This window comes from Anas acuta, chromosome 5 (assembly GCF_963932015.1).
Source record: "Anas acuta chromosome 5, bAnaAcu1.1, whole genome shotgun sequence".
Classification (NCBI taxonomy): domain Eukaryota; kingdom Metazoa; phylum Chordata; class Aves; order Anseriformes; family Anatidae; genus Anas; species Anas acuta.
In genome coordinates this window covers 8,047,751-8,072,825 of record NC_088983.1, presented here as the reverse complement: position 1 = coordinate 8,072,825, position 25,075 = coordinate 8,047,751, and the positions used below count along the sequence as shown (strand labels likewise).

The window sequence follows — 25,075 nt, the reverse complement described above, 5'->3', positions numbered from 1 at the left end:
CTGATTTGTGTATTTATTTAGAAACCTTTTCAAGTTGCACCACTGTTAAATTAAATATTTATGGCATGATTTTCCAAAGAGTTTAACACCTGTGAAGAGTGTAACGTGCTGGCTTCAACTAGAGCTCCAAGTGCCCAACATTTCTGAAAATTGGGCCTTGTATGGACAAGGCACAGATGTGGCACAGAAGCTCGAGCATCAATACTACTGCTACATCCTGAAAAGCAATGGGGACCTCACAAGCCCCTGGTTCCCCCTACCTCCCAACGCAGCATTTCATTTCTGACAACTGAATCAGAGCCATGTTTTACTAGAGATGCCAGAAACATGACTCACTAATACCTGTTAAATCCAAATAAAACATATGCGCAGTGCTGTTAGTTAATCCTCAATGCATCTTTGCTTTCTGTCACCAGAGGAAAATGTGCGTGCTTGGGTCATTAGGCAGGACATGAGGTAGCAACATCCATGGCAGACTAAAACCCTGAGTGAGTAAAGAACTGGAAAGCAAAGCTGTTGATATTAAGGGTGAGAAGCTGAACGAGAACGGAGCCATCTTGGTAAAATACAGAATGAAGAAGGAGCAGCAGAAAAAGAAAAGATGTCTGTTACGTTGCAAAAAATCTGTGTGCCGGTGACAGTGAGGCTAGACATGGTTTTGGCTGAGAAGCCTAATGCTAAAGCCAAAGCCAATGCATTGGCCAAAGCTAATTCAAATCAGGACAAAATAAGGAGCTTGTGTCTCGTCATCTGCGTTTGCTCAGCTTCTGAGGGAAGTCTCCTCACCACCCCTCCCACCTTCCCATCTGCAAGTATCCTGCGTCTCCCGCTCCTGCATGAAGAGAGGGATTCTCACACCTCGAGGTTGTCCCGCTCTCCCAAAAGCTGCTTCATTAGGATGGGAAAACACTGCTGAGGCACCACCAGAACAGCTCTTCCCTGATTTTCACTTCAGACACCCCCACGTCCCTCCCATGCTCCCCTGCCATGGCCTAACCCCAGCTTTCCTCCACTCCCTCCATCCCTCCCCTCTACTTTATCCTCTAAACTATGGCATGAAGAAACAGTCCAGCATTTCCAAACTAAATGCTTGAATTTCCTTGTGGTGTAGTGCCTGGAAGCAAAAAAATGGTGTCTTTTAAGGAGTAAATAAATATCTAACAACTAAATAAGAAATGACTATATATAGAGACCATTCAAATGATCATCCAACATGATTTCATGAACTGCAGGCTAATAAAACAGTCGAATATTGCAGATAGGACACATCAATCTCCTTATACACTTTACAGCACACTACAAATCTGCCCAGCAAGTCTGAATATTTTACTCATTAAAATAGTAGCTTTCATCACACTATAAAACATTTGCAAATGCAGACCAGAAAACCGACAAGCGTATTTACTGTAAAGCTTTATATTTGTGTCATCAATTAACAATGAAAGTTTGGAATAAAACTAAAATAAAAGCTAATCAAAACAGCTAGCTGTCAAAACAGATGGGAACTGTATTTTTCAACTCAAGCAAAAAGCCAAAGCTTTCAAACATTTAGTGTCATGTCAGCAGATACAGACAACTCCGAAAGGGAGGACAGCAAATGTCACGGATATGTGAAGAAAAGGTGTCCACGGCCAAAAGATTTGTGTTTATGAATTCCCATTGATTTTTTTTTTCTCTTCTCCAGAATGATTAACTCACACCAAAACAGACCTCTGATACGGGAACTATAAATAAGTTTCCACTGTGACACTGCAGGCAAAATAAATAAAAACAGAGCCCCAGCATTATTTTAGCCTCAAACAAATGTTTCAGTACCTACATTGTCTGGCTTAGAAAGATACATAGACAGGCTCACAGACAGAGATAGAAATGAACAATTGCAGTACCTTTTTCCCACACTGTTTACAGGGTTGGCTATATTCCTACTGGCATTAGATTTTCTTCTTGACAGCTTCTTGGTGTTGGTGCTGTCATCAGTGCTGTCATCCTCTTTCTTTGGTGTGTTACTTCCTTTGCTGTTCAGGTCCCTTAGCACATTATAATTAATTTTACTTGAGATTTTCTTCTGTTCTAACATCTTTTCAATTGCCTCTCCTGCTGTGCTGGCTTGAATTGGCTCCCGCTTCTTTGCAGATTTCTTTGGCTTAATTAAAATATAAAATTAGTGATGTAGACACAAACAAAATTGTTGTGCAGCAGAAGGGCGACCTGCAGCTCGGCAGCCCCAGCACAGGTGCCGCGGACTCGGGGACAGGATGGGCTGAGCTGGGGCAGTGCTCGCTGGCCTGCGACCGAGCAGGACTAAGGGCTAAAGGGCTTCTCTTTTTTTCCGAGAGATAAGTGTTGGCTTTCATATTTTTGCCAAATGCCCACACAGTTTATTACAAATTCTTCGCTGCGTATCTGTAACGCTGCCAGAAAAGAAATGTGGGCCATTTCTCACATGTGAAAAAGATGGAGCAGACTCCTGTTGCAGGAGCAGGGACCCTGATAACATCACCCAGCATGTAAATAAAGAACCGCCCCTGTTAAAATCGCCTTCAAAGTTAGAGTCAAGCTGGGTCACTGCTTCCCTAGGCACCGACAAATCTGTATCAAAACGGTAACAGCATTTTATATGAAGCTCAAAAGCCAAATACAAAAATAACCACCCAACTCTTCCTCAAAACTGAAAAAAAGAAAAGCCAAGAAAATGAGAAGCAATTTTCTAAGCGTGGACTGGCATTAATGCTGATGGATAGGAAGCAGGACGCTGCAGAGAGGCAACCTCCCCTCTCAGCCAAAGGCTGCAGGTCCGAGCCCGACCTTAACCCGCAGCGCCTGATGCTGCACAGACCCAGACAGAGAAATGACACCGGAGAACATTTCTATCCAGGTCTAATGCCTGGGTAGGTAGAAAATAAAGATCCTCTGTTTCTCATTCAGCGTTTTCCTTTTCAAAGGAAGGTTTTAACACTGAGCTCTGCAGGAGATTTATTTTTTAGTGTATAATAGCCCCTCTGTTTACCTACATGGGTCAAGTGCTACCTTGAAATTGGAAAGCACTATATTAATCAAGTTCTACTCTGGCTGTCGGAAACAATACAGAGTTAGAGAAAAACTCCTGTGTTGTCAGAACAAAAAGGTGGGTTGTTTGGGCTACTTTTCGGTGCCAGAGAGTTATACAATTTTGAAAATTGCTGGTAGAATGCCACGTCTCTGTAAGGGTGGGATGAATGAGAAACTTTGAGGCCTAAAACAGTATTTCATTGTCTGGTTTTGTTTTTATTGTTGAAATACCTAGGGGAAGTAGGAAACTCTGTCTTTCACATTAGCCAGAAAAAAAAAAGATACAGGATATACACATAAAAAACTAACGTGGATTTTAGTTGCATGTGGAAGATTTGACTTGTCACTTGCTCAATTACACAAAACACTAATGCTGTAAATTGTGAATATATGGCCAATTAGGCTTTTTAAACTGCTAAACATGGAGACAGGACATGCCATTTGTTAACATAGCTGTCACATTCTTTATGAAAGGTACAGTGAAATCCTCCTTCAAGTGACTAACAAAGACCTGGTCAGTTCTCCATAAAGAAATCATAATTGAAAGAGCAAATAAAGCTACTGAAGGTACAGCAAGTACAAACAAATTCTCCATGCACACGTTAAAAAAGTCAGGCGTGCCTTAAGAATTGCATTTAAATAAGCAAGCAATTAGGACAGCAATCATAAATGCAAAGGACTAGCTCTGACTTTGCCATGCACAGAATTTTCTCATAATAGCAATTCAAAATAAAAGTTTGGGCAAGAAAGTGTTTTATTCACCACCTGAAAAAATTAGTTTTGTGTTTCTATAGCATGTAAATATATGCTAGGTTTTGCCTCTTTAGTGGTGACCCGTACCATTATTCCCATACATCCTACAGAGAGCTGATCGACAGATGTAATGAATTTACAAGACATTTTTGAACAGACACAAGTAGCACACAGTTTAATACCTTGTGTTCCTTATAAATCCCAAGTTCTTTCTCTTTTGCTATTCTTGCTTCCTTTTCTGAAAGATGACAAAAAGATAACCGGCATGAAGATTATACAGACTGTGTATTTCAGCAACACTAGCCAAAAGGAGAATTTCAGTCCTATACACTTACCTTTTTGTTCCTTCAAATAATCTGCATTTTCTTTCATCCACAGCTCTGCTTTTATCTGAGCTTCTGTTTCGTTAAGTATATACTAAAAGACAAAACAAGTTCAGCTGCTTTCAGAAATCAACGTGAAAACCACAGACCAAAACTGAATTGAAAAACCACTAACAAGGTCAATTCATGTTTTGTTTTAAAACAAATTAATAAAAGAAAATATGAGCAAGATGCAACAATTAGAAGAGAGCATTTCTAGAAACTTCTAAAGCTAGCAAAAGCTATGACCCCTTTTCAAAATACAGTGCTGGATTTCCAAACTATGGTGGGGTGACCAACAACCACACAGGACTCATTGTATGTGATCCGTGATAAACCTAAAATTATCACTTTTATGATCTTTTTCAGGTGATAGGAGAGAGTACCATGATAAATGGCAGTCTGCAAGTAATTCTGTAAGGTGATGGCGGTCTTAAATTTGAAACAGTAAGGGAGCCATTGCCCCCTGCTACCAAAAGAGAAAGACGTGTCTTCTTGGTAGGTTCCTGGGAAGGTTTAGGCACAGTTACTAGGATTATTATTAGTTCAGTGGCCCCTCTACATGAAGGAAACCAGCTAAGATTAATGGAGCTTAGTCCTCTAGATTTTAGAGAGCTTGATTTAGAACCCACATCTAAACTTCCTTCAGTTAAACCTAATTAATCACAGTAATATTATTAGTAAGCGTGGAGCTGTAAAACACACCTAGAACTATTCATGTAAGTTACATAAATAAATAGGTAGGTAGGTAGCAAGCAGGCTTGCAGGTTGCTGGATAGATCTCCCCTTCAACTCCTCAGCTATAAAAGTAAGCCCAGTATTTAGCACAACTGTCTACAAAGAGAAGGTTCCCTATGGCTGATGCTATTTGACAGTGAAGAACTGCTGCAGAATGGAGGAGACAAACCAGATCATCCTTCATGAGCGTGATGCTTTATTTTTAAGCAATGGACCCAGGAATAATAAAACAATGTTTAAGTGCTAGAAAAACAATTTGAGATTTCTCCGTCTTACGGGTTTTACTATTCCAGATTTTCTCCAAAGTACAATGCACACATAAGGATTTTATGGGCAAAATAGCTCCATTCAAATGAAACTAATGCAGGGAGGAGTCCTTCTTTGGAGGGCAAACGGGGCGAGCAAAGAGCTGCACAAGTGCTGGTTTATCAGACCAATATTTCACTGTTTCATCTGTTTCTATTAAAGGTGGGTCATAACAGTAAAACTTCCTCATAGCTCAGTTATTCATCCTTCTTATGCTTTTGGAGAGTTCATAATCTTGGGCTTACAATATTACAGTCTATTGCCATGGAAATGAACATGAGGTCATAAAAGCAGAGTTATGACCTCACTACAGTCTAGAAGGTGGAGAAAACGTGCTTTTGCTTTCCCCGCTTTTGTTTAAAGGATGGATCTGCTATACTGAATCCCTTCAGCATCAGGCCTGTGAGGTCCCCATGCCCCCATGCCGTGTCTCCTCCATTTCCAGGATGCTTTTCCTACCACCCAGCCTGGCAAACTCTGCTCCACTGCTGACCTCAAGCTGAGCGCTTGCCTGCTCCTCCATCCATCACCAAGAATATCCTGCAGATCAAGCTCAATTCTCAGCAACCTCTATGCAACCCCACTGTTTTCAGTGACTTTGTACCCTAGAAGGAGCTTTTAGCATCTGTTCAAATTACACTTTTCACTTTAAACTCTCATGGTGGCTGGAGAGGGCATCAGGCTGAAAATCAAGGAGATCTGGGCTCTGTTGTGTGTTCACGTGTGGCCTCCACCAAGCCATTTTCCACAGCTGCCTGTCTTTTATAGTCAGGCTATATGGCAAAGGGTATCTTGCATTGCCGCACAAATAATAATAAATCAAGAAAATGTTACAGAAATCTTTGAGAGAACACAGGAGCCGTATGTGCTGCTTTTACAGTTTGGTTTCCATGGCAGCTTCACAAGCTGAATATATTGTAATTAAATAATGAATTTAGAGATCCAACGAACTTTTAAAACTTCTTTGTAAGAATAAAAGACGTTCTAAAACATAATTATTTCAGCACAGAAAGAAAGCAGCAGCGGCAGCAGTCCCGTATATCTATAAAATGGGCAAGAACAGACTAAATTCACAGCCTTGCATGAACATTAGTTTTGACCGCAGATCACTGCAATCACTTGAACCTCTCTATAGATCAGAAGCAGGCGCAGCCAGAGCGAAGAGGCAGGGAAGGAGAGGATACACCAGATAAGAACCATTTTTCTTTCTCAGATATCCAAATGCAGAAGAGACTCAGGATAAAAGGGTATCTTACCCTATCTATTTCACTGTCGTCAATTCCACTGAGATCTAATTCACCATCTCCTGCATTTTCACCTACATAAAAGAACACATTTTAATTAGCTAGATATTTCTTCAAAATCAATCGCAATTCAAGTTCTATGGTACAATAACACTTCATAATTGCTTCCCTTCTGTGTTCACCAGTGAGGTTTAACATGTTGCTGAGTGTTCTCAATATGGGGGTACTATATGCACCAGAATTCACCACGCTGAATTAATTTCAAATTCAGCAATCAGCAGAGTTCTCTTTGGTACTAAAAATCTGCCGTTCGTTTCCAGTTGCCTTTTTTCTTCCTTCTTGGTTTCCAGCCACAGGTTTTCACCATGAAGCTGAGGAAACCATTTTAGGAAGATGACACCATTTTTCTTTCATCGTCACATGAATTTCTCTGTCAGGGCCTATAGGCTGGTGATTCATCTGTAAATTACGACTTCGAAAATATTTTCTGTTTACAGAGAAGCAGCATGGGCCAGTGAATAATACATCATGCCGACACTCGTAGCATGGCTTTATTCTTGATTCTGATCTCTCATCAGTTGAACCACTTAACTCATAGCAGTTCTCTAAAAAGATGTGCATTAGTCTTTTTTTGTCTGTAAATGGGAATTATTAAAACATTTCCAAACTTTAAAATAACTTGAAAGCTATAGAAGGGTGTAAATAAACATTCATCGATAATGAGTTTCTGTAATTACAATTTCACTGTCATTTTTATAGTTACTGAGACTTCTTCTGAAAATACAGTTTTTTATATTTTATCTATTAAAAAGCACAACAGCACAGAACTGAGGCTAAATTTGGGACCGGCATAACTTACAGCAGCAAAGTGATTTTCCACATCATATTAATGTACGGTAGTAATGCACTATTAATGTAGTCCAGGTAGAGAAGAAACTAAATGACTCAACAAAGACTTATTTTTGGGAATGAAGCAAGCTTCTTGGTCATCTCCGTTACGTCTAATCAAGACCAGACAACTGATAACCCAACCAGCTGCCGTGCAGGAAAAAGAAATAGAGTTTCAGCAACCCAAAACAACAAATGAAGAATGAAATGGTGCAGGACAGCTCGGCATCTGTAGGGATACAGCTCCCCGTTCCCAGCCATGTGCCTCCCAACTTCCCAAGACCGCTGAATGGCTTTGGCTGCCCGTGTTGGTGGCTTCTCGTAGAGCTTGGTGGCTCCTGGTGGAGCTGGGGCTCCTTGGTCCTTGGCAGGTAATGGCAACGTGGAGCCTTGAGGGGCATCAGCAGGGGCCAAGGAGCAAAGGCAGCAATGAGGAGCACTCACCAGAGCTACAAGCGATCCTCCGCTGGGCACAACTTGGGCATTAAAGCAATTGCCTGAAACACGTGAAATCACAGTGCCAGGAGCCCAGCCACAACTTGTGTAGGAGCAATGGGTGAGCTTCTGGAGGTGGTGTAAAGGAGCTGGCTCTCAGCTCTACGGGCACTTACTGGTATCAGACACTGAGCACTTACAATTTTCTTTTCAAAATCCACTTCAATCAACAGAAAGTTTTAAATTCTTTCCACGCCAAATCAAACACGGAAGGGGTTTCTGCCCAAAGAAAATGTTCTGTGGCAAGGCATCACCTAACGCTGCGCTCTGATCTTCTGAGATTGTCTCACGGTAACAACTTTACCAGTTCAGTTAATCTGAGGCAAACAGGACGGAAAAGGCCTTAAGGAACATTTCTCCCTAATGTTATATTTGCAAATCAACTGGACTTCACTCCCAGGGTGTGAAAGATTTGCTTTACAACTTATTTTCCCCAAAACACTTTGAGAACGTAAGGATTTCATAATAACTACATAATCAGTCATCACATGTACTTATCTCTACAGTGCGTAGGAAGAGCAAAAGCTCTGGCACTGGGGCCACCAGCTCCTCGTGCAAGCTCCCCCTACCATGCACACAGGGACGCCACCCAAGGATATGGCAATACGTGCCCTTACGGGAGGCTGCAGAGGAAAATCAAGGTGAAAAAAGCCGCGTCCAGGTGGTTCGTGGCCTCTTTAAAACAACTTGGATGTAACCCACTGGAATTTTTTAGCAAGCTGTAACCAGGCAAAGCGCAAAGAGGAGTCGTTGTGTGCTGCATCCCCAGTGGGAGGCCGGGCTGTCCTGCAGAGCAGCACCGCCGCTCTCTCCTGCTGGAACTGAAAGATGGATTTCCAGAGAGCTAAATGCTCGGCTTGTTCACCAGGGCAGGCAGTGAGAACTGCAGCCTCATGTCTGAGACGCCTTCCCAGGAGACTGCACACCTGGCTCCAAGAAATGCTTCGTGACCTACCCGAAATAAAATGGCTCGACAGAGTGCAAGTGTGCCCAGGGCAAGGCAACCCATCCCCTGGGTCTGAAGGAGGCTGTGCAGAACCGGGCCCCAAACCTGGCCTCCCAAATCCTGGGTACATGCCGTATGCACTGAGCTGTAGGGCAGAAGGGGGGTGATCTCCTCCCGTCTTTGTTTTACCAGCCCTTTGTCAAGATTTTGGGGAAAAAATAAAACTTTCTAGCTGGTTTATCTGAACCAAGAGAGGTTTTTTTCCCCCCCCATATTCATTACACATTGGGGATAAAATTAGAAAGGAGCCAGCCTCAACAACCACTAATAAGTCCCGAAAATCACAAGGCTAGAAAATCAAAATCTGGAAGTCGTGTCTGAGAACTACTTTGGACTCAAGTCACAGCCCAACTTTACATAAAATTCTGTGCATTCCCAAATTATTTGCTGCAAAAACTGTCACAGTGCCTTGGGAACAATCAAAATATCCCACCAAAATCAACTGCCGCTGCTTTTATTCATCATTAAACACCTCGCTTTGCCTATAGTCTGCTGTATTTTTGGATCAGAGGTTTAAAATTTAATATGGCACAGCACAGTAGATGTCTGTTTCCTTATACAGCCCTAATATGCCAGACTGAAAATGATGTAATTTCAGGCACCATGAACAATTTCACATGTCATTTTAAATATAACTTGTTACTGAATTAGGTGCCAGTTCTTCTCATTGGATCAATTAGCAACAGGGACAGAAAACTCATTCTCCAACTGGTAAATTGCAGAGAAAAATCCAGAAGCAAGTTGTACGTAATAAGCATTTCTTAGACCCCATAACGGCAGTAGAGGGAGTAATTGCAGGATATCCACTCCGCCTGCAAGTAGCCCCTTTCTTCTGCCAGTGTGATAGGCACTCATTAAGTGCAAGGAGGTTTTCAGAAGAGAAGGTGCCTTCCAATCCCTAGTTTAACACTTTCACTGGAAAAAAAAAAAAAAAAAAGTGTTTTGTCACAGAGTGCCAGTGCGAAAAATAATACATTCGTTTTGATCTGAAAATTTCCATGGCAATCATTTCCAACACGAGCAAACCCTACCAGCCATAAACACTCAGCTGCTGCGCGTTACGGCGCTCACTCCGGGGCACGGCAAGTATACCCCTTCCCTTTTTATACACCAGAAAGATCTTCCCAGCTGCTAAACTTCTCGAAACAATTTCCAAATGATCATTTTCTCCTTTAATAAAAGGGTTGAAATGAAATTTTCGACGAAATGAAAACACAGATGTGACCAACATCTGGTCCAACCTCTTAAAAGCTTATTTAAAAGCAATGGTGCCATGTGACACGGCTCGCAGCGCGGATTTCTTCTGTTAAAAAAAAAGAAAAAAAATGCTTTTCTGCAGGGCATAGGCAAAAAATAAGTCCTGCATTGAAAGCAGCAGCCCCCCAGCTCCTGTATTTGAAGGAAACTACAGTTGGAGGAGTGGATAGTGAGGCAGAGGAGAAGCGAAGCAGCCGGCTCCATCCTCGCCGTGGTTTTCTACCACAAGCAGGGGCAGATGGCGCTTCCAGAGCCTTCGAGCAAGGTCCCCCCAACACCATTCGTGGAACTTACCACTGCCAGTCACTGGCTGGCCCCCTGCATATTTAAAAATAAAAGCAAAAAAAGCCCTTTCTTTCCAGCTTTTTAACATCTCTGCCAGCCGACTCCAACAGACACGAGGGCTGCAAACAGACATTGAGGATTAGGTTTGTAAACCTGCAGGATTATTTACTCTTCTCGTCATTACCAAATGCATACTAAGCCCTCTTTTAACGCAGTCTCCCCCTCTCCTACCTCTGTGGATCCAGTTAAATGTATACATAGCCCGCTATTATGGGGATTTATTACGGAAGACTAACTCTAGCCGCTATATTTTAAAAACCCACGGTTTCGAAACCCGACGTTTGAAGGATGTGTTTTTCTGTTCCTCGTGCGGGAGGCAGAACTATTTATTGCGCTGCCCAGATAAGAGGATTTCCTCGCAGACAGAAATGAAGGCTGAGCACTTCTCAGGAAATCCTCTGAAGCTTATATAATGGCAGGCACCGGGTCCTCCTGTCCCACGCAGCGAACACGTCCTCGGCCACACGACCGCATCGCAGCCGCAGAGCTGGAGGAGCTTCAACAAAGCAGCCTGGCCCCTCTCCAGCACAGCGCCAAACACCCGGAGCATTTCAGAAACGCTCTGGTGCCAGGGCAAGGCAACGTGCGAAAACAGCCGGGAACGGTGTTTTCACTGAGAAAAACACTTCAGCAAGGAGCCGGATAACCCGAGCCCTGAGCACGGGCATCGGGAGTTGCCGGATTGATTGCTGCTGCCCGGGGAGGGATGAGAAGCAGCGGGAGCCCCCGGGGCAGGAGGGTTTCTGCAGCCAGGTCTGGCGGTGCTGGTGCCACCCAGGGAGGTGTGACAACCTTGGCAGGAGGCTGTAGCTTCAGGTGAAGAAGGAGCTCCACCGCCTGCACCAGAATATAATCAATCAGTTGGTCAGAGAGGACAAGAGCCCATCTGCAGGGGCTGGTGCTGATGGACCGAGGTGCGCTAGGAGGGCCCTCATTAGGCTGGAGTAACCGGAGGGGAGCGGGTGCAGCACGGGGCAAAGGACAGAAGAGAGCAGGGCACCAGCAGAAATGGATGGGAGGTGCTGCAGCAGCAGCACGGCACAAAGCACGGTGTGCATTGACAGACATCATGTCTGTGGGAGAACAAACCCACGCCGGGTCCAGGTGTGCGCTGCCCATGTGCCTGCAGGAGCAGGGGCTGCTGCCAGTGTCATTAACATTGACTGAGCAGGCTGGGAGGTCATCTCAGCGGCTTAAGCTGTTTTAAGCTGCTGGTTGCGTATTACACCCAGATAAGGCACCTCTCCGTGCAATTCCAGCCTGCCCTGCCATGCCCCAAAGGCGGAGCAGTCGCTGCCGAGGGCTCCGATTTCCCCCAGCCACTTTTGACAACATCCGATGTGCTGTCACAGCAAAAGTGCGCCAGCCATGAAAACCAAAACGTAAGGACAGAGCAAAATGCATTGCTCTCACTGACAATGTAAGTGTCACAAAAATACATGTCCTGTATTTTCATGTTTAAGTGAAAACGCGGTGTTTTTTATTGTACCCGAAGCCACCTTGAAAATTACAGTCTCCCCCTTCAGAGTGCCAATTTCACACCAGGATTTAGCTCCGAAGGACTACAGAGCATGCGAGGCCACGCATACAGCACAAAGATAGATGAAGCCTGTCACATTATTATTTCCCTCTGCCAAGGCAAGGTTACGGGGTCCTCTCCAGCCGAAGCCAAGTTTCCAGCCTCCTCGCTTCTTAAAAGAAAGCCCGGGGCAGGCCAGGGGCAGCGAGGCCCCTTCTGCCCAGCAATGCCCATCGCTGCCGGCTCTGCCTGGCGCCGCGCTGCCCGGCAGCACACAGCCAAAAGCACTGGCACAGCCAAACACCCACATTTGGGCTCTAAGGAGTGTGAAGGCAAAGCCCTAGAAGGGACAAATGAAGGGCAAAGAGGGAAGAAGCCTGAGCTAATAAAAACAAAGACATGTCACCTAGCTGCTACGCACCGTGCCAGTGCAAGCAGGAGATAACAGCTTGCAGGAGCAACGTGGAAGCATTATTATTGCTTGCAAGGTAAGCTTTTCCAAAAAAAAGGGATGTGCGGGCTCATTAGTTTTGTCGCCGCTCCCGTCTACTGTAAATGTTTGCCAGAGAGCAAACAGGAACAAGAGCTGGGATCAGCCCGCCTGCTCTGCAGTTGCTGCACCAGGCTCAGCCGCCTCGCTGTACGCCGATGGTTTTCCTTCGAGACTTGGTCTGAACACGGTGCACGGCTACAAACCCGTCTCTATTAAGCGTCTGCATCTCTATTTCCTCGTGCTGAGAGTCAGGCTCCAGGTGTTAGGTTTCTCCCGTGCAGCTGAACGACGTCTCCCGGCCCTCCTGCAGCCGCCGCTTTCATACAGCGGTCACAGAACAGTTATCCCGTCGTGAGGACGGGATCTCACGTGTTTTATAAATTAAATTTCAATTTGGGATAAAAAGAAAAAAAAATGCTGCCCCTTTTTGGTAGCATGCCCACACTGAAAAAATTGTTTCACCTCCCAGCGCGTGGAGGATCTCACCAAACCACATCCAGACATTTATATCCATTTAAAGGTTATGCCACTAGCCTACCAGACATGGAAAGTTGCTAACTTAAGCACTAATTCATCAGAAAAACAGTTAGCCGTTCTGTCCTTTTCAGAGATCCCCTATGCAGCGTGTATTTTTAAAGCAGGTAGTAAGAAAATAGTCCAGCAATAAACAATGCCACTCTGATGCCTGAGGTTTTTTTTTGAGAAGGTGAGCTCACGCTTATTGAGCTACACAGCAACATGAAAAGCCCTTAAGAAAAAAATCCTTTCAACCTCCCAAAATAAATACAGCTGAAAGTTAAGCTTTTGAACTGGAGAACACCTTGAGAACTGTCCTCAGCACCTGCAGCAGATGCTCCTCTTTTTTAATAACGTTCGTGTGCCCCCAGCACCTTTTGAAAATGGTGCAAAAGAGCATCCTTTATGCAACCTACTTGATCCAACCCTTCCTTCTTCTATAAGATCACAACTCCGCTGTCATGACCAAGTGCTCAGATGACAGCTGCTCTCCACAACATGCCAAAAGCTATTTCTTGCTGACGAAGCCGGTAACCAGCGATGACCACCTTGACAAACGCCCAGAAACATACTAATTACCTAGCATAAGTGACATTTTTCAGCTCTAAAGCAATGGCACAAGCTCCCATGCAAAGACACAAGCCTCCTCCAGCTCGTGATTTGTGTGTCTAACGATGCCAGCCCTGATCATGGTGCGTCTGTGGAAGATGCAGTGCGGCTCCTGACACACGCTCACATCTCAGCCTTTGTCCATACATTCAGCTCCCTGGCCTGAGCGGCCATGAACTTAAAAGATTTTTAAAATGAAGACTACGTAGACAGAGGCTCTCCCCTACCTACTGCTCTTTTCCATCTGATTTGGAAAAGTCACCAGTCCCCTGCTGTATTTCCCTCCATTCCCTTTTTTGCTGTTCTTGGCACCTTCTCTCTCCTTTCCCTTCCCCCGGCCCTCCTTCTTTTTGGTGCCTTCTGGCCTCTATTTTCTGCGTTTTTTTTTTTCCATCTCTGCAGGGGTATCCAACAGTAACAGTTCGTATAAAGGGAAAGGCCAAGGAGAAGAACTGACCGGCATCTTAATCAGCTCCCCTCTTCACACCCCGCCAGCACAAAGTGCCGCTGTACCTCCTGCGGCAGGCGCCGGCTGCGTTACGCCCCGGAGAGCCGACGGCAAAGGGAAGCAGGCTGAGATCACAGCCTCCGGCTCCCTTTCTCCGTGCTGCCAGAGCACTGTGTAAAACAGCGAGAGCACTTCGCACAGGAGCCAGCCGTGAAGGAACAGCTGGTTTTACATTTAAGTGCTGGGCACCATTTCTGCAACTGCAGCTAGCTGGTTACGCAGCCAGGTCTTGCTGCGGGCGCTAAATGCTCCGCTGGCCGTCCCCACGAGCCCAGGATCCTTGCCTGGCCAGCACTCAGCCGCCTGAGCAGAAGGACATATGTTTTAGTGAGAATTAAACCTACCCCTGTGATGTCTCTCTTAAATCGACTCCTGCAATGTACGACTTTCTGCACCCTAAATGAAATGAGATCTGAAAAGCAAATCCGAGAATTCTGCTTGGATTATTCTTCTCTGTGTATTTTTAATTATGAATTAAATTCTGTTCCAGCAGGGAATTTCTTAAATATTTACAGCCATATATACACACAGCTTGTAAGGCAGAAAGAAAGAAGAAATCCAGAGGCTCAAAACACAGTATTTTAGAGGCTGACTTTGACTGATTGGAACTGTAAAGGAAAGCTAACTGATTTTCCTAGGATATCCTGGAAATTCAAGGTTGGCTCAGATGATAGCCCAAGAAATCGGAGGAAATTGCCTTTAGCAGAAGTACGCGTGCTTGACTTTTCACGACAAAGTGCAAAACACAGCCCAGCCTAGCTCCAACACATCGCTTGCCATGTCAGAGATCCTGTACCTGTCCCTGCACCCTTACCCAACAGCTCCATGCCCCAGGCCAGTGTTAGGTATCTCGAGGCCACAGACTCCTGCACACTTTAACCTGGCGCACGCCAGCTCTGCCATTAACGAAGCAGCTTCCTCTCCTCTGCAGGGTACAGCCTCTGTGCAGCCAGGTACAGCCATGTGGACCAAAGAGCGGCTCCAGGTTAAGATAAACCCAGCAAAATAACTCACGCAGACCTGGGAAAGAGGAACAAGATGAGCTTTCCACTTAGAATTTTCTTTTAATCATCCTTACCTCTTCTCAGCAAAGCAGCCTAACGTCTACCCCCTCCTTTTGAGGTTCAGAGCTGGTCTACGGTAGATAGATGACAAGCTCAGCGCCGGCCACCAGAAGCTACCCAGACCACAGAAATGCTTCAGCTGGCAATTATTAGCACTAAGACAACAACGCAATATAGTGTATGAAATTATATATCTGAGTCTTCGTTCAGAGAAAAAAAAAAATCAATTTGTATGCTGGCTATTTACCACGCTGTCCAGGCGGGCTGAATGGCGAGAAGCTGTTAACTGAAAGAAAATTATCAGGTAAGAAATTTCTCATTTTGCTACCCAGCTTCTTCCTTCCTTCACTGCTAATGAGAAATAGCAAGCAGGGAATTACAGAGATGGGGAGAGGAAAGAGAAGGTAAAAGTTTATTATTATTATTATTATTTATTATTACTAAAGTAGAATAACAGGCAAGAGTGGAAGCTCCTCTACAAAAAGCAAAAGCTTTTAAAAGGCAGCAGGCGGGTGGGAACCAGGCTCAGACAGAAGCCCTGCCCCAGGGCCCCAGGCATTTATTTCTGTGTCATTTTGCAGCCCTGTGGAGCATGTACAGATGGATCTCTGCAGCCCCAAGCATGGGCCTTGCTCGGGTGGCTCCAGGTGACAGCAGGGCACGGCTGCAGCTCATTCCCATTGCAGGCAGTGGCCGTGCTTTACCAGGCTCCTCGGGAGGATGGGCATCCACTCCCTCTGCCTCTCCCCAGCCGTTTCAGGGACTCGAGTGAACATCTTCCCAGATGCACGTAGGCCGTGGTGAAGGATTGTAACATTTTGCCTGCAGCAGCTCCGAGGCCCCAATGCCTTGGCATTTGATTAGACCGAGCCGAGCAGAGTATAATTAGCATGTGTACTCCATATGCTTGGGATACATCGTTAGAGCACTGGAATGCCCTCTGATACCACAACTTTCCAACAGAAGAAAGTTGTGGAGGAGTTCCTAGAGAATAATTTGTCTCATTCTCCAGGAATTGTGGAAAAAGGCGCTCCCATGCACAGAAGGTTTCTCAAGAAATAACCTTTCCCCGACAAAGCCCAGCAGCGTGACTCACCTATTAATAACGGAGCCGGCTTCAAAGCCAGCCTTTCAAGCTAATGGCTACCAGGAAGGGCAGCCATATGCTTGTACAACCTGTCACTCTGATTAATCTTAACATCAGACTGTTGTAGATGAAGTTTATATAGTACCGAGACTGTATTTCATGTGTCGTTTTAGCTAGGTTAGGTACTGCTGATTTTACAGGTTTCCACCCAGCTGCCATTCTTCTCTGGGTTGCGGGTGCATGGAAGACCCAGTCTGAACGTGGATCAGATACAGAAAGAAGAGATGAGTTTAGAAGATTTGAGGAAGCCTAAAAAACCTGGTAGAGCGCTAACATATTTGAAAGAGAGCACTGGAAACGAGAAGGTCCCATGCCCTGTTAAATGTAATTTATTCTTTATTTAAATATCTTAGGCCTTTACTTAACATGGTATTGCAGAGGCAGGAAGAAAATCACAAATCATGGCTGTCTTACATACACTAAGAGGATTCATGGCTCTTTCCACCATGCACCCATTTTATTTTACAGCATATGGCACAGTATCAAAGTCGTTCTTCTTTAATTAACTGAATAACGATGCTTTCCCATGAGGCTAAATCTAAGTTCACCATAACACACTGTATTATGGCAACAATTCTCAGAAACACGACTACGTGTCTGCAGCCCATTTGGAGAGAGGGATGTGCATTTCATGTACCAAGCCACTCACACACATTCAGCATTAAATGCTATATTGATTTCTTCGAAATCATTCAAGTTTACTTCCAATTAACTAAGTCAAAGTTACCTTTACAAAATAAGATTTAGATAACTTTTGGTTTCCTTTTTCTCTAGAAAATGAAACTAAAACCACGAGATCCTCTTTTCAACCCCAGACTTACTGTTCTTTTCTATGGAATAGCTATTTATATTTTATTTCTTTAGATAAGACAAGGATGGACTGTTCTCTACATTTGCTTTAACTAGGCAAACTCTTTCCACAGGAGACTTAAGCATCATCAACTGTGCCATGAAATCAGCCTGGGAAAATGGGATAACAGATGGGAGAGATGAGGGAAGAGTTAGCTAACTGCATAGATAGAAACCCTACCTCCTGAAAGAGAAGGATTTTGAGTCCTACTCGCCAGATAAAGCAGAGGATACTAAAGGCCACACAAAAAATTTCCCTTATGCCATCAAAATCAACATAGAAGTCTTCAAATGCTGAAACAAAGCCTAGCAAAGAAACATTACTGCCAGTGACTGCCAACTAAATTGAAGGATCTAGGTTGAAAGCATTTGCTGGCAAGGCCAGAAGCTGCCACAAAGACTTGAAGGGCTCTGGCAGCACACGGTCCATGGATCAGCTCCTCACCTCCCGCTGAGATGAACCAGGCACACGGACCTCAGCTGTGCCATCGCCCCCAGGGAACGTGGGCATGGCGCTGGAGCCATGCCACTCGGGGGCTTTGGGGAAGCAGGACCAGCTGTATCGCTCACCCTACACAGGGCGTAACAGACCCAGAGCCAAATCACTGCTTCTGGCAGCGATGGCAGGGAGTCAACGACTTTCGGCCTGCCCTCAGGAGAGGTCTGCAAGTCGAGGGAAGCAGCGTGCAGCCAGGCCGCAGCCAACAGGCAGCCATGACCAGGCCCGTGGCACCTCTACCTCAGGCGTCCCCTCAGCAAGTGACACTAGTGGGCACCATCATGGGTTGTGACGGCAGGGATCCAGGTGTCTATATTTGCAGAAATTTGATTCTCAAGGTGCTCAAGTGCTTTTCAGAGACGATTTCTGCGCTGCGGTGACACTGCAGGCGGTCATCGTGACGGGCTGCGCATCTACAGGCCATGAAAGGCAACAGGCTCTGATATCCCCTGCTTTGCCCAAAAGGAGAGGATAGACTTGAACAACACAAAGTCATCTAAATCACAGCCTTAATTGTACTGGCACTTAGAAAAAAAAAGGAAGGAAGCAAGAATAACAATTTCAAGCTTTTGTGCTATTTTTAGACCCTGTATTTTTCTCTGTATTGTAGTAAATTAAAAGAAGAAAACTTTGGACACAAGAAGAATGAGGAAGCTTGCCAAATTTTGGGGAACCGACAATTAATATCATACCATTTAATTCAAAAGAGTAACTACGTGACACTGTATGGTTCCGTCTGTTTTCTGTCCCAGTGATTGAAAAATCTGTTAAGCAAAGAAAAAAAAATAAAAAATTTTCTTTGTTTATTTATTTCTAAATCACCAGCATTGCAAACTCATGCTGGTATTTGAAAGTCAATGTGGGCTCTCTCTAGTTATGCATCCTTATTACCATAAACATTCCACAATTGGAAATTACTTTTCGTGACGCTTAAGCCAAAAAGAAAATAGCTGTATTGCATCTGCAGAACCAAAAGCAGTAAAACGCAATAAACATTTATCTTTGTCATTGGTTCTGCAAACCGATCTGTTCAGCAAGTAGGTGCCATTTTTACACAGTTGCTTTATTACTACATAATTATTGATGCATGAGCCAAGTGCTCTCTCAAGGAAAGACTGTTCTTAAAAATGAGCTTGTTAAAAGTTTAAGTGCAAACCTTAGGATAAAAAACAGTGGCTAGATTTCATCTGATATAAACTTTTAAAGAGAAAAAAGAAAAGTAGAGGGACAATTTCCAAAAAAAAAAAAAAAAAGAAAAGAAAAAAAAAAAAAGCTACGTTTGAGGCAGGCATGAAATTGAAACAGACAAGAAGCTTTAATGTGATAGAAAGAAAGAATTGGGGACATCTGTACCGAGAATACGTTGTAACTAGCAGGAGGAATTATCAATCTAGTGATGTGCCAGCTCTCTGCATTTCAATTGCTTCACAGGCCATACCATAAAAATTGTTTGCAATGAAAGTAGTATGAAGAATTCCTAGATTTTATTGCTACCCAGTTTGTGTACACGGATTGTATCCTTTCAAGTACAACACCGCTTCGTATTAGTACCTCTTTAAATTGCTTGCCCACAAATATCGTTCCGTGTTCAAAATGCCTCAATATTAAATTTTCTGTTTCAGTCAAAGTACTTCAAGAGTTTTTATCAAGTTTTCAAAGGCAAGAAGGTTTTGTGCAAGCTTTCTGAAAGTCTCAATAAAGCAACAAACTTTAAATTTAGAAGAAGGCTTTCTCAGGAAAGAATTCAGCATACCTCTAGAATCCCCTCCCCACCTTGTTAAGCCAAACTCCCCATTGCTCACATTTTTCTAAGGGCTGCATTGCTGGAGCCGAACGGCAAGTATGAACCTTACTCCCTGTGGAAAGACCACACATGCAAAACAATCTTGAACAACAGCACATCTGAAATTGCCCATTCCAGTTCACCGGAGGGCCTTAAAATCTTTCCAGCACTCGTACCTCAGTGCAGGCATGACTGACACTCAACCTCTAAAATTTGCGTTCCCGCTTAAGATGCTGCCAAGATGGGCAACCGAGGGTGTGGTGGAAATGTTGGGAACACATCTACAAGAAAAAAACAGCCTTCAAGAGCCTCACCAGAGAGCCAACAGCCCTTAGTCATTTCGCAGCCCTCGCACACCCCACACTCAGTAAGCCCACAAGGGGACATCCCCCCACACCAGCACAAAGCTACCGGCAGGGTCACCACACACCACAGGGGCCACATGAGACCTAGAAGCAGGAGGTGGACCTGAAGCCACAACTAGTCCTTGCGTGACTTGAAACTGCTGTTACGAAGGCAGAGGGTGTAACTTTCGGTGGATTTAATTGTCAGACTACACGGGAGAGCCTAGACCTGGGAATTTATCAGAACAGGTCTGCTCACATAGGCATGGGACAAAAAGCTGGCAAGCTGGAGCTTCCAGCAGAAAGTGGGGAGATGGAAGGGATTCATTTCAAGCATTGGAAGGGAGCGCTCAGAAACACCTCCTGAGCACCAGGCCTTCTGACCCAGGTGCTACAGGCAGAGCTGCGCTTCTCCTCCACATGGATGTGGTCCAAAGCACTCCTCCAGCCCCAGAACCCATGCCCCTTCCTTCCCACAGCGGGTGCCACCTCCCTCAGACCTGCTGTTATACCAGACAAGTTGTCATTCCCTTGCCCACATCATCCGAATGACCCTGTTATTAAAATGCTTGCATGAGCCTGTGGTATTTGTGACACAAGCAGGTGAGGGAGGTGACTACACGTGCACTTAGTGCAGCATATCCGAGGGGGCTGAGCTGGTGGAACAACACTTCTCAGCCTGGTCACATCTACTCTGCGATACAGCTGGAGACCAAACTCAAACAGTGCAGGGGTTTCATCTTTGGGCTTGGGGAAGAGCTAAATTCTCAGCACTGGCTTTGCTGCAACTACAGAGCTGGAGATGCTGTGGAGGCACGGAGAGCAGCACTTCCACCAAGTGACAGAAACTGTAATGAAGATAAGGGGCGAGAGGCTTTATGGAAAAGCAATTTCCTATTTATGTTTTATTTAATGAAAAACATGGACAGAATACAGCAGCACTACTGGTGATGCAACTTCAAGTTGATAAGGATATTTAGACTAGACTAGACTAGAACAGAACAGAACAGAACCAGAAAAGTTAGAAAAGACGTCCAAGATGATCTGGTCCAACCATCCCCCTACCACCAATATCACCCACTAAACCACGTCCCTAAGCTCCACATCCAAAATATTGCTGCATTTCAGACATTGACCTCTGTAATACCATGGATATGCATTTTTTACCTTTAACAGAAAATCAGTTAGGAACATAATTTCACAATTCATCCTCCTATCGTCTTGCTCCTATCATCTTCTTCCTGTATAATTGTTAACAATTTGGTCACAGAGAACTGTTTTACTTCCTCACCATCTGTGAAGACATGGTGGATTCCCCACCATAACTGCATTAAATACAGCATTATAGTAGTGAATTTTCTGGGAAATGGCATGTCCTTCCACCCCCCTGTACAGCTGTTTACTTCTGGCTCATGTGTTTACACCTATCTCCGGAGCATTGTTTCTTGCTCTGAATTTCTTTCCTGGTACTGCTTAGCAGTATTATTTACTCTCTCATTTCATATTCATTCCCTTATTTCTACTACCCAGTTGTATATGTGTAGGTCTTTCATCACAGAAAACAACTTCCATGATCTTCAATATAAACAGACATCTTGATTTGAAAGATGAGCCTTATCTTCAATCTGCTAACTTAAAAATAAAGGATTTTCTGCTTCCTTCTTGCAAAACGTAGCTGCAAAAAATCTGTAGAGTCAACTTTCTACAGTCCACACAATCCTCAACAAAAAATCACTTTTTTGTTATAAATAACCAACCTGATGCAGGTTCTTATCGGCCAGTTTCTACTGCTTTGCACCACTGTAATTAATGAACACTGAAAACTCTAAAAGCAATTTTTTCAGCCCTACTGAATGCTTTCTGGTGAGTACATATGAAAAAAAAAAGATTAAATTGAGAAGCTGAAGACTACAGTAGCCTCACGTTGACAGGTCACTCTGATTCCAGGTCAAAACAGCATCTATTTTTGGCTGTTTTGATTATAATTGCTTACCCAATAAAAAATAAATAGCAATTATCTCATTGTCACACAAGAAAAAAGACCTAATAAATGAACCGATCCTAAAGTAACATTGAAAAACAAATTGTTTCAGATGCAAACGGGAGTAATAAAATTTGGTTTCCAAAATTATTTTTAATTGCCAGCACTGTCAACATTAATGTTATTAGCCTACTGGATAATAAATCCATTTTACTCAATGAAAGCATTTAGAAAACCAAAAATGGCAAACTGCTATCATACAAAGTGAAACTCGTGACAGTTTCCTCCAACAGTCTGTAGCATCGTATCTGAAAATCCCTAATTACAAAGGTCATCTACGCAAGTCTGCGGTCCAACCCATAGATATACATGTTTTTCTTGACCATTACGACAGTGCTGGGATTTCAGACTAACAAACAAAACAGATGAAGTATTTAGGGGTGTGATGAAGTTAATCCTTAAGAGGATATAGGAATTAATTTTTCAAACTAAATTCAAAGCTACCAAACAAAAGGAAAATGAAAACTGCTAAAAAAAAAAAAATCAAACCTTAGGGAAATGGCAAATCGTTTGAAGGCTTTACTTCAGTGCATTTTCAGTTTGCAGGTATTGCCTGCAACAGCTGCGCCTGTACCACAAGAAAATAAAGCACTAAATGGAGGATTATTTTAGCTTTTTCACAAGATGCAAGACAAACGCAGAGTGGTCAGGATCCACCACAGCACTGCGCATGGATTTATCGTCTATCATATTAAACTCAAAGTAGCTAAGCTGTGCAAATCTGTCTGCGCTGTATTTCCTTCTTCCAAGGGCATGTTTTGTGGCTTCTTGACCTAGGTTAATAAGTCTTTATTCTCAATAACAACTGGGACCATGAAGCCTCCCTGAACTGAACCCAGGTCTCCACTCCTGACACTGCAGATATCATGATGAATTGCTCAAATAACATTCCTCTAAGCAGTTAGCTTTCCATCCGAATTTAATGTTCTCCGTGTAGGCTCCACACATTTCACTTTCCACAGCTCTCTAATGAACAATTACAGTTTTCACCAAGTTTTTTGGTGAAAGATTTTTCTTCCTTTTTGGCAGCAGGGTAGGGCAGGAATGTCCGCTTCTTCAGAAAACAGGCCACCTAACCAAATAGCTGGGAGCATTAATAGGCTCACATTTTGGCAGGTGTGGAAAAGGAAATGTCATATAATTCGCATACTGGCAGGGAGTTACTCAGGTTTTTTAGCCAGGTTTCCTGTGTGTCTGTGTCGTCAGCCTCCAAAACCACCTCCCCCAGCTCTCTTTCCATCCGCAGCCTACTTCGACAACGATGTAAGAGCAGGGGAGCTACTCCTGAGATGGAGACGTTTCCACAGGTTCCCTGAAACAGGCCTGTGTAAGGATGGGAGCAATTATAAATGCCCCTAAAAGTATCTCCCACACAGAGAAGGAGCATCTTTTCAGGCACTAGGATGTGCAGACAGGAGAAAACCTTAAAAAGAAGCCACAAAGGAAGGAAAATTTTAGACTGGCACATACAAACTCTGACGTACCAAAGCCAACCCACAACACAAGTTCCCTTTAGTATTCAGGGAATGAGTGTTTTCACAGCCCTGCTGTTTAGGTGTGGGGAAGGAACCATGTCTAAGGACCCAGCTGAGTTTCTCCCCTTCTCCCTGCTTGCTCTGTGCTGTGCTCCTGGACATTTCTAACATTTCCACTTCCCTAAATCTAGCCAGGAGAGCAGACAGAGCAGATGACGGCAGACCTGCCTTCCCCTCTAAGTGAAGGAAAACAACGCGTTACAAACCTGCCCTTGCCAATTGCTTCTCCTTGCTCCATTAAAAAGCAGCCCTGGTGCAGCAGCACACACACATCAAGGATCACGAGACGTGGCAGGGTGACATGTTCGGGCCACAATGGGCACGTTCAGCCTCCTGTCCCAGCCAAGCTCGTCCTGGCTGGGGAAGCGGCCCTGTGGTGGCTCCTTCCCCACAGAGCCTCCAGCCAGCAGCCGGCTGAAGAAAGCAGAGAGGATGAGGCAGCTTTTTCCCTTTTTTCCTCATACAAGGGAGGGTGAGGCCTTGAATGGCGGCTGAGCCTTCTCACCAAGCACAACGTGAGGCTTTCTGGTTACTCAGCTTGAAAAATAAAGCTGATTTTCTGTCAGGCTGTTACTGGAAAAATTCAAGGCAGAAGAGACACGTTGCCTATTGCCCACCCTGCAGCTGGGATAATGCAGGGGTCAGGGAAAATATCCAAGCCTGGAAAAGCTTTCAAGATTCAAAACCATGTCCAGAATTGTTCAGAATGAAAACCAAGGAAAGGGAGAGAAGGGGGTAAAGAGATTCCCTCTGGAACAGTCAGGGTAAGGCAGCAGCAAGGCCAGGCCAGCTGGAGGCTCAGGGCAGCCTCGGGTCTGTGTGGTTCCCCTCAGGAGCCCGATTCCCCCTCGCCAACACTTTCTGCTGACTGCAGCAGCTTTTATTGACCAGCGATCCTGCCAAAAGTGGCACGCACTTTCCTACAAGGAGTGTCTGCATTGATAAGCCTCTGGAAAACTCCTAAAAGATCTATCCACGAATGTGTAAAATACATGATTCAGCTTAAGCCGCCACTTCAGTTTATCTCCCTGATGCCTATAAAAAAAAATGCACGTTTCTCTAAAAAACTCCCTTCCTGATTCCTTTGGAAGTCTTTCAGCCAAACTATATGACTAGTTTCCATCCCTTAACCTTCCTAGTTACTCACGATATGAATAGGAACAAATTTATAGCATTCCTATCCTGTAATGATATGCAAAGATCTTGCGTGCAAAAAGCGTGTCCATGAATTTTGGAGTACCACATGCACATACAGCACTCATGTGGGAGGGCCGTACAGAGTCAAGAAAGAAAATTGTGTCATCTGTAATCCCAGGCAAAGACTTCAGGTATCAGAAAACTGTATTCAAACCAGCTGGAGGTCTCCTATTACCATGCTGGCTGCAGCAAGCTCTTCACATCTCATTAACAGCATAATGAAGGCTCAATCAAGGATACGGTCTATCAGGACTGCCAAACGTAGGAATATGGACGCTGGCTTAGAAAGATGAGCTAGTATCAAGGCTTTTAGTGCTTAGTTCTCTCAAAACTGGTGAAGAGGTAGCCCTGCCACAGAAAATATTCCCCGGTGATCCAACGGCACACCGAGAGGAAGAGCAAACCCTCCGAGCTATCACAGGAGGATGGTGGCACCGAGCAGGTCACACGCTGCTCCTTTCCACAGGTGGTGCTTAAAGCCACAAAATCAAGAGCACCATTACAGTCAGAGCCAAGAAGAAGAGCCACC

The 25,075-nt window shown here is 44.4% G+C and overlaps 1 protein-coding gene across 4 annotated transcripts in view; it reads right to left on the bottom strand.

Moving 5' to 3' along the window:
* BRF1 (BRF1 RNA polymerase III transcription initiation factor subunit) overlaps positions 1-25,075 on the bottom strand; it is a 175,451-nt gene that overhangs the window by 41,978 nt on the left and 108,398 nt on the right. For all 4 annotated transcript variants that reach the window (XM_068682552.1, XM_068682551.1, XM_068682553.1 and 1 more), the window contains 4 exons: positions 6,464-6,525; positions 4,137-4,218; positions 3,984-4,039; positions 1,887-2,143 (listed from right to left, as the gene is read on the bottom strand). In XM_068682552.1, coding sequence (XP_068538653.1) covers positions 1,887-2,143; positions 3,984-4,039; positions 4,137-4,218; positions 6,464-6,525 — 457 coding nt within the window. The remainder of the gene's footprint in view (positions 1-1,886; positions 2,144-3,983; positions 4,040-4,136; positions 4,219-6,463; positions 6,526-25,075) is intronic.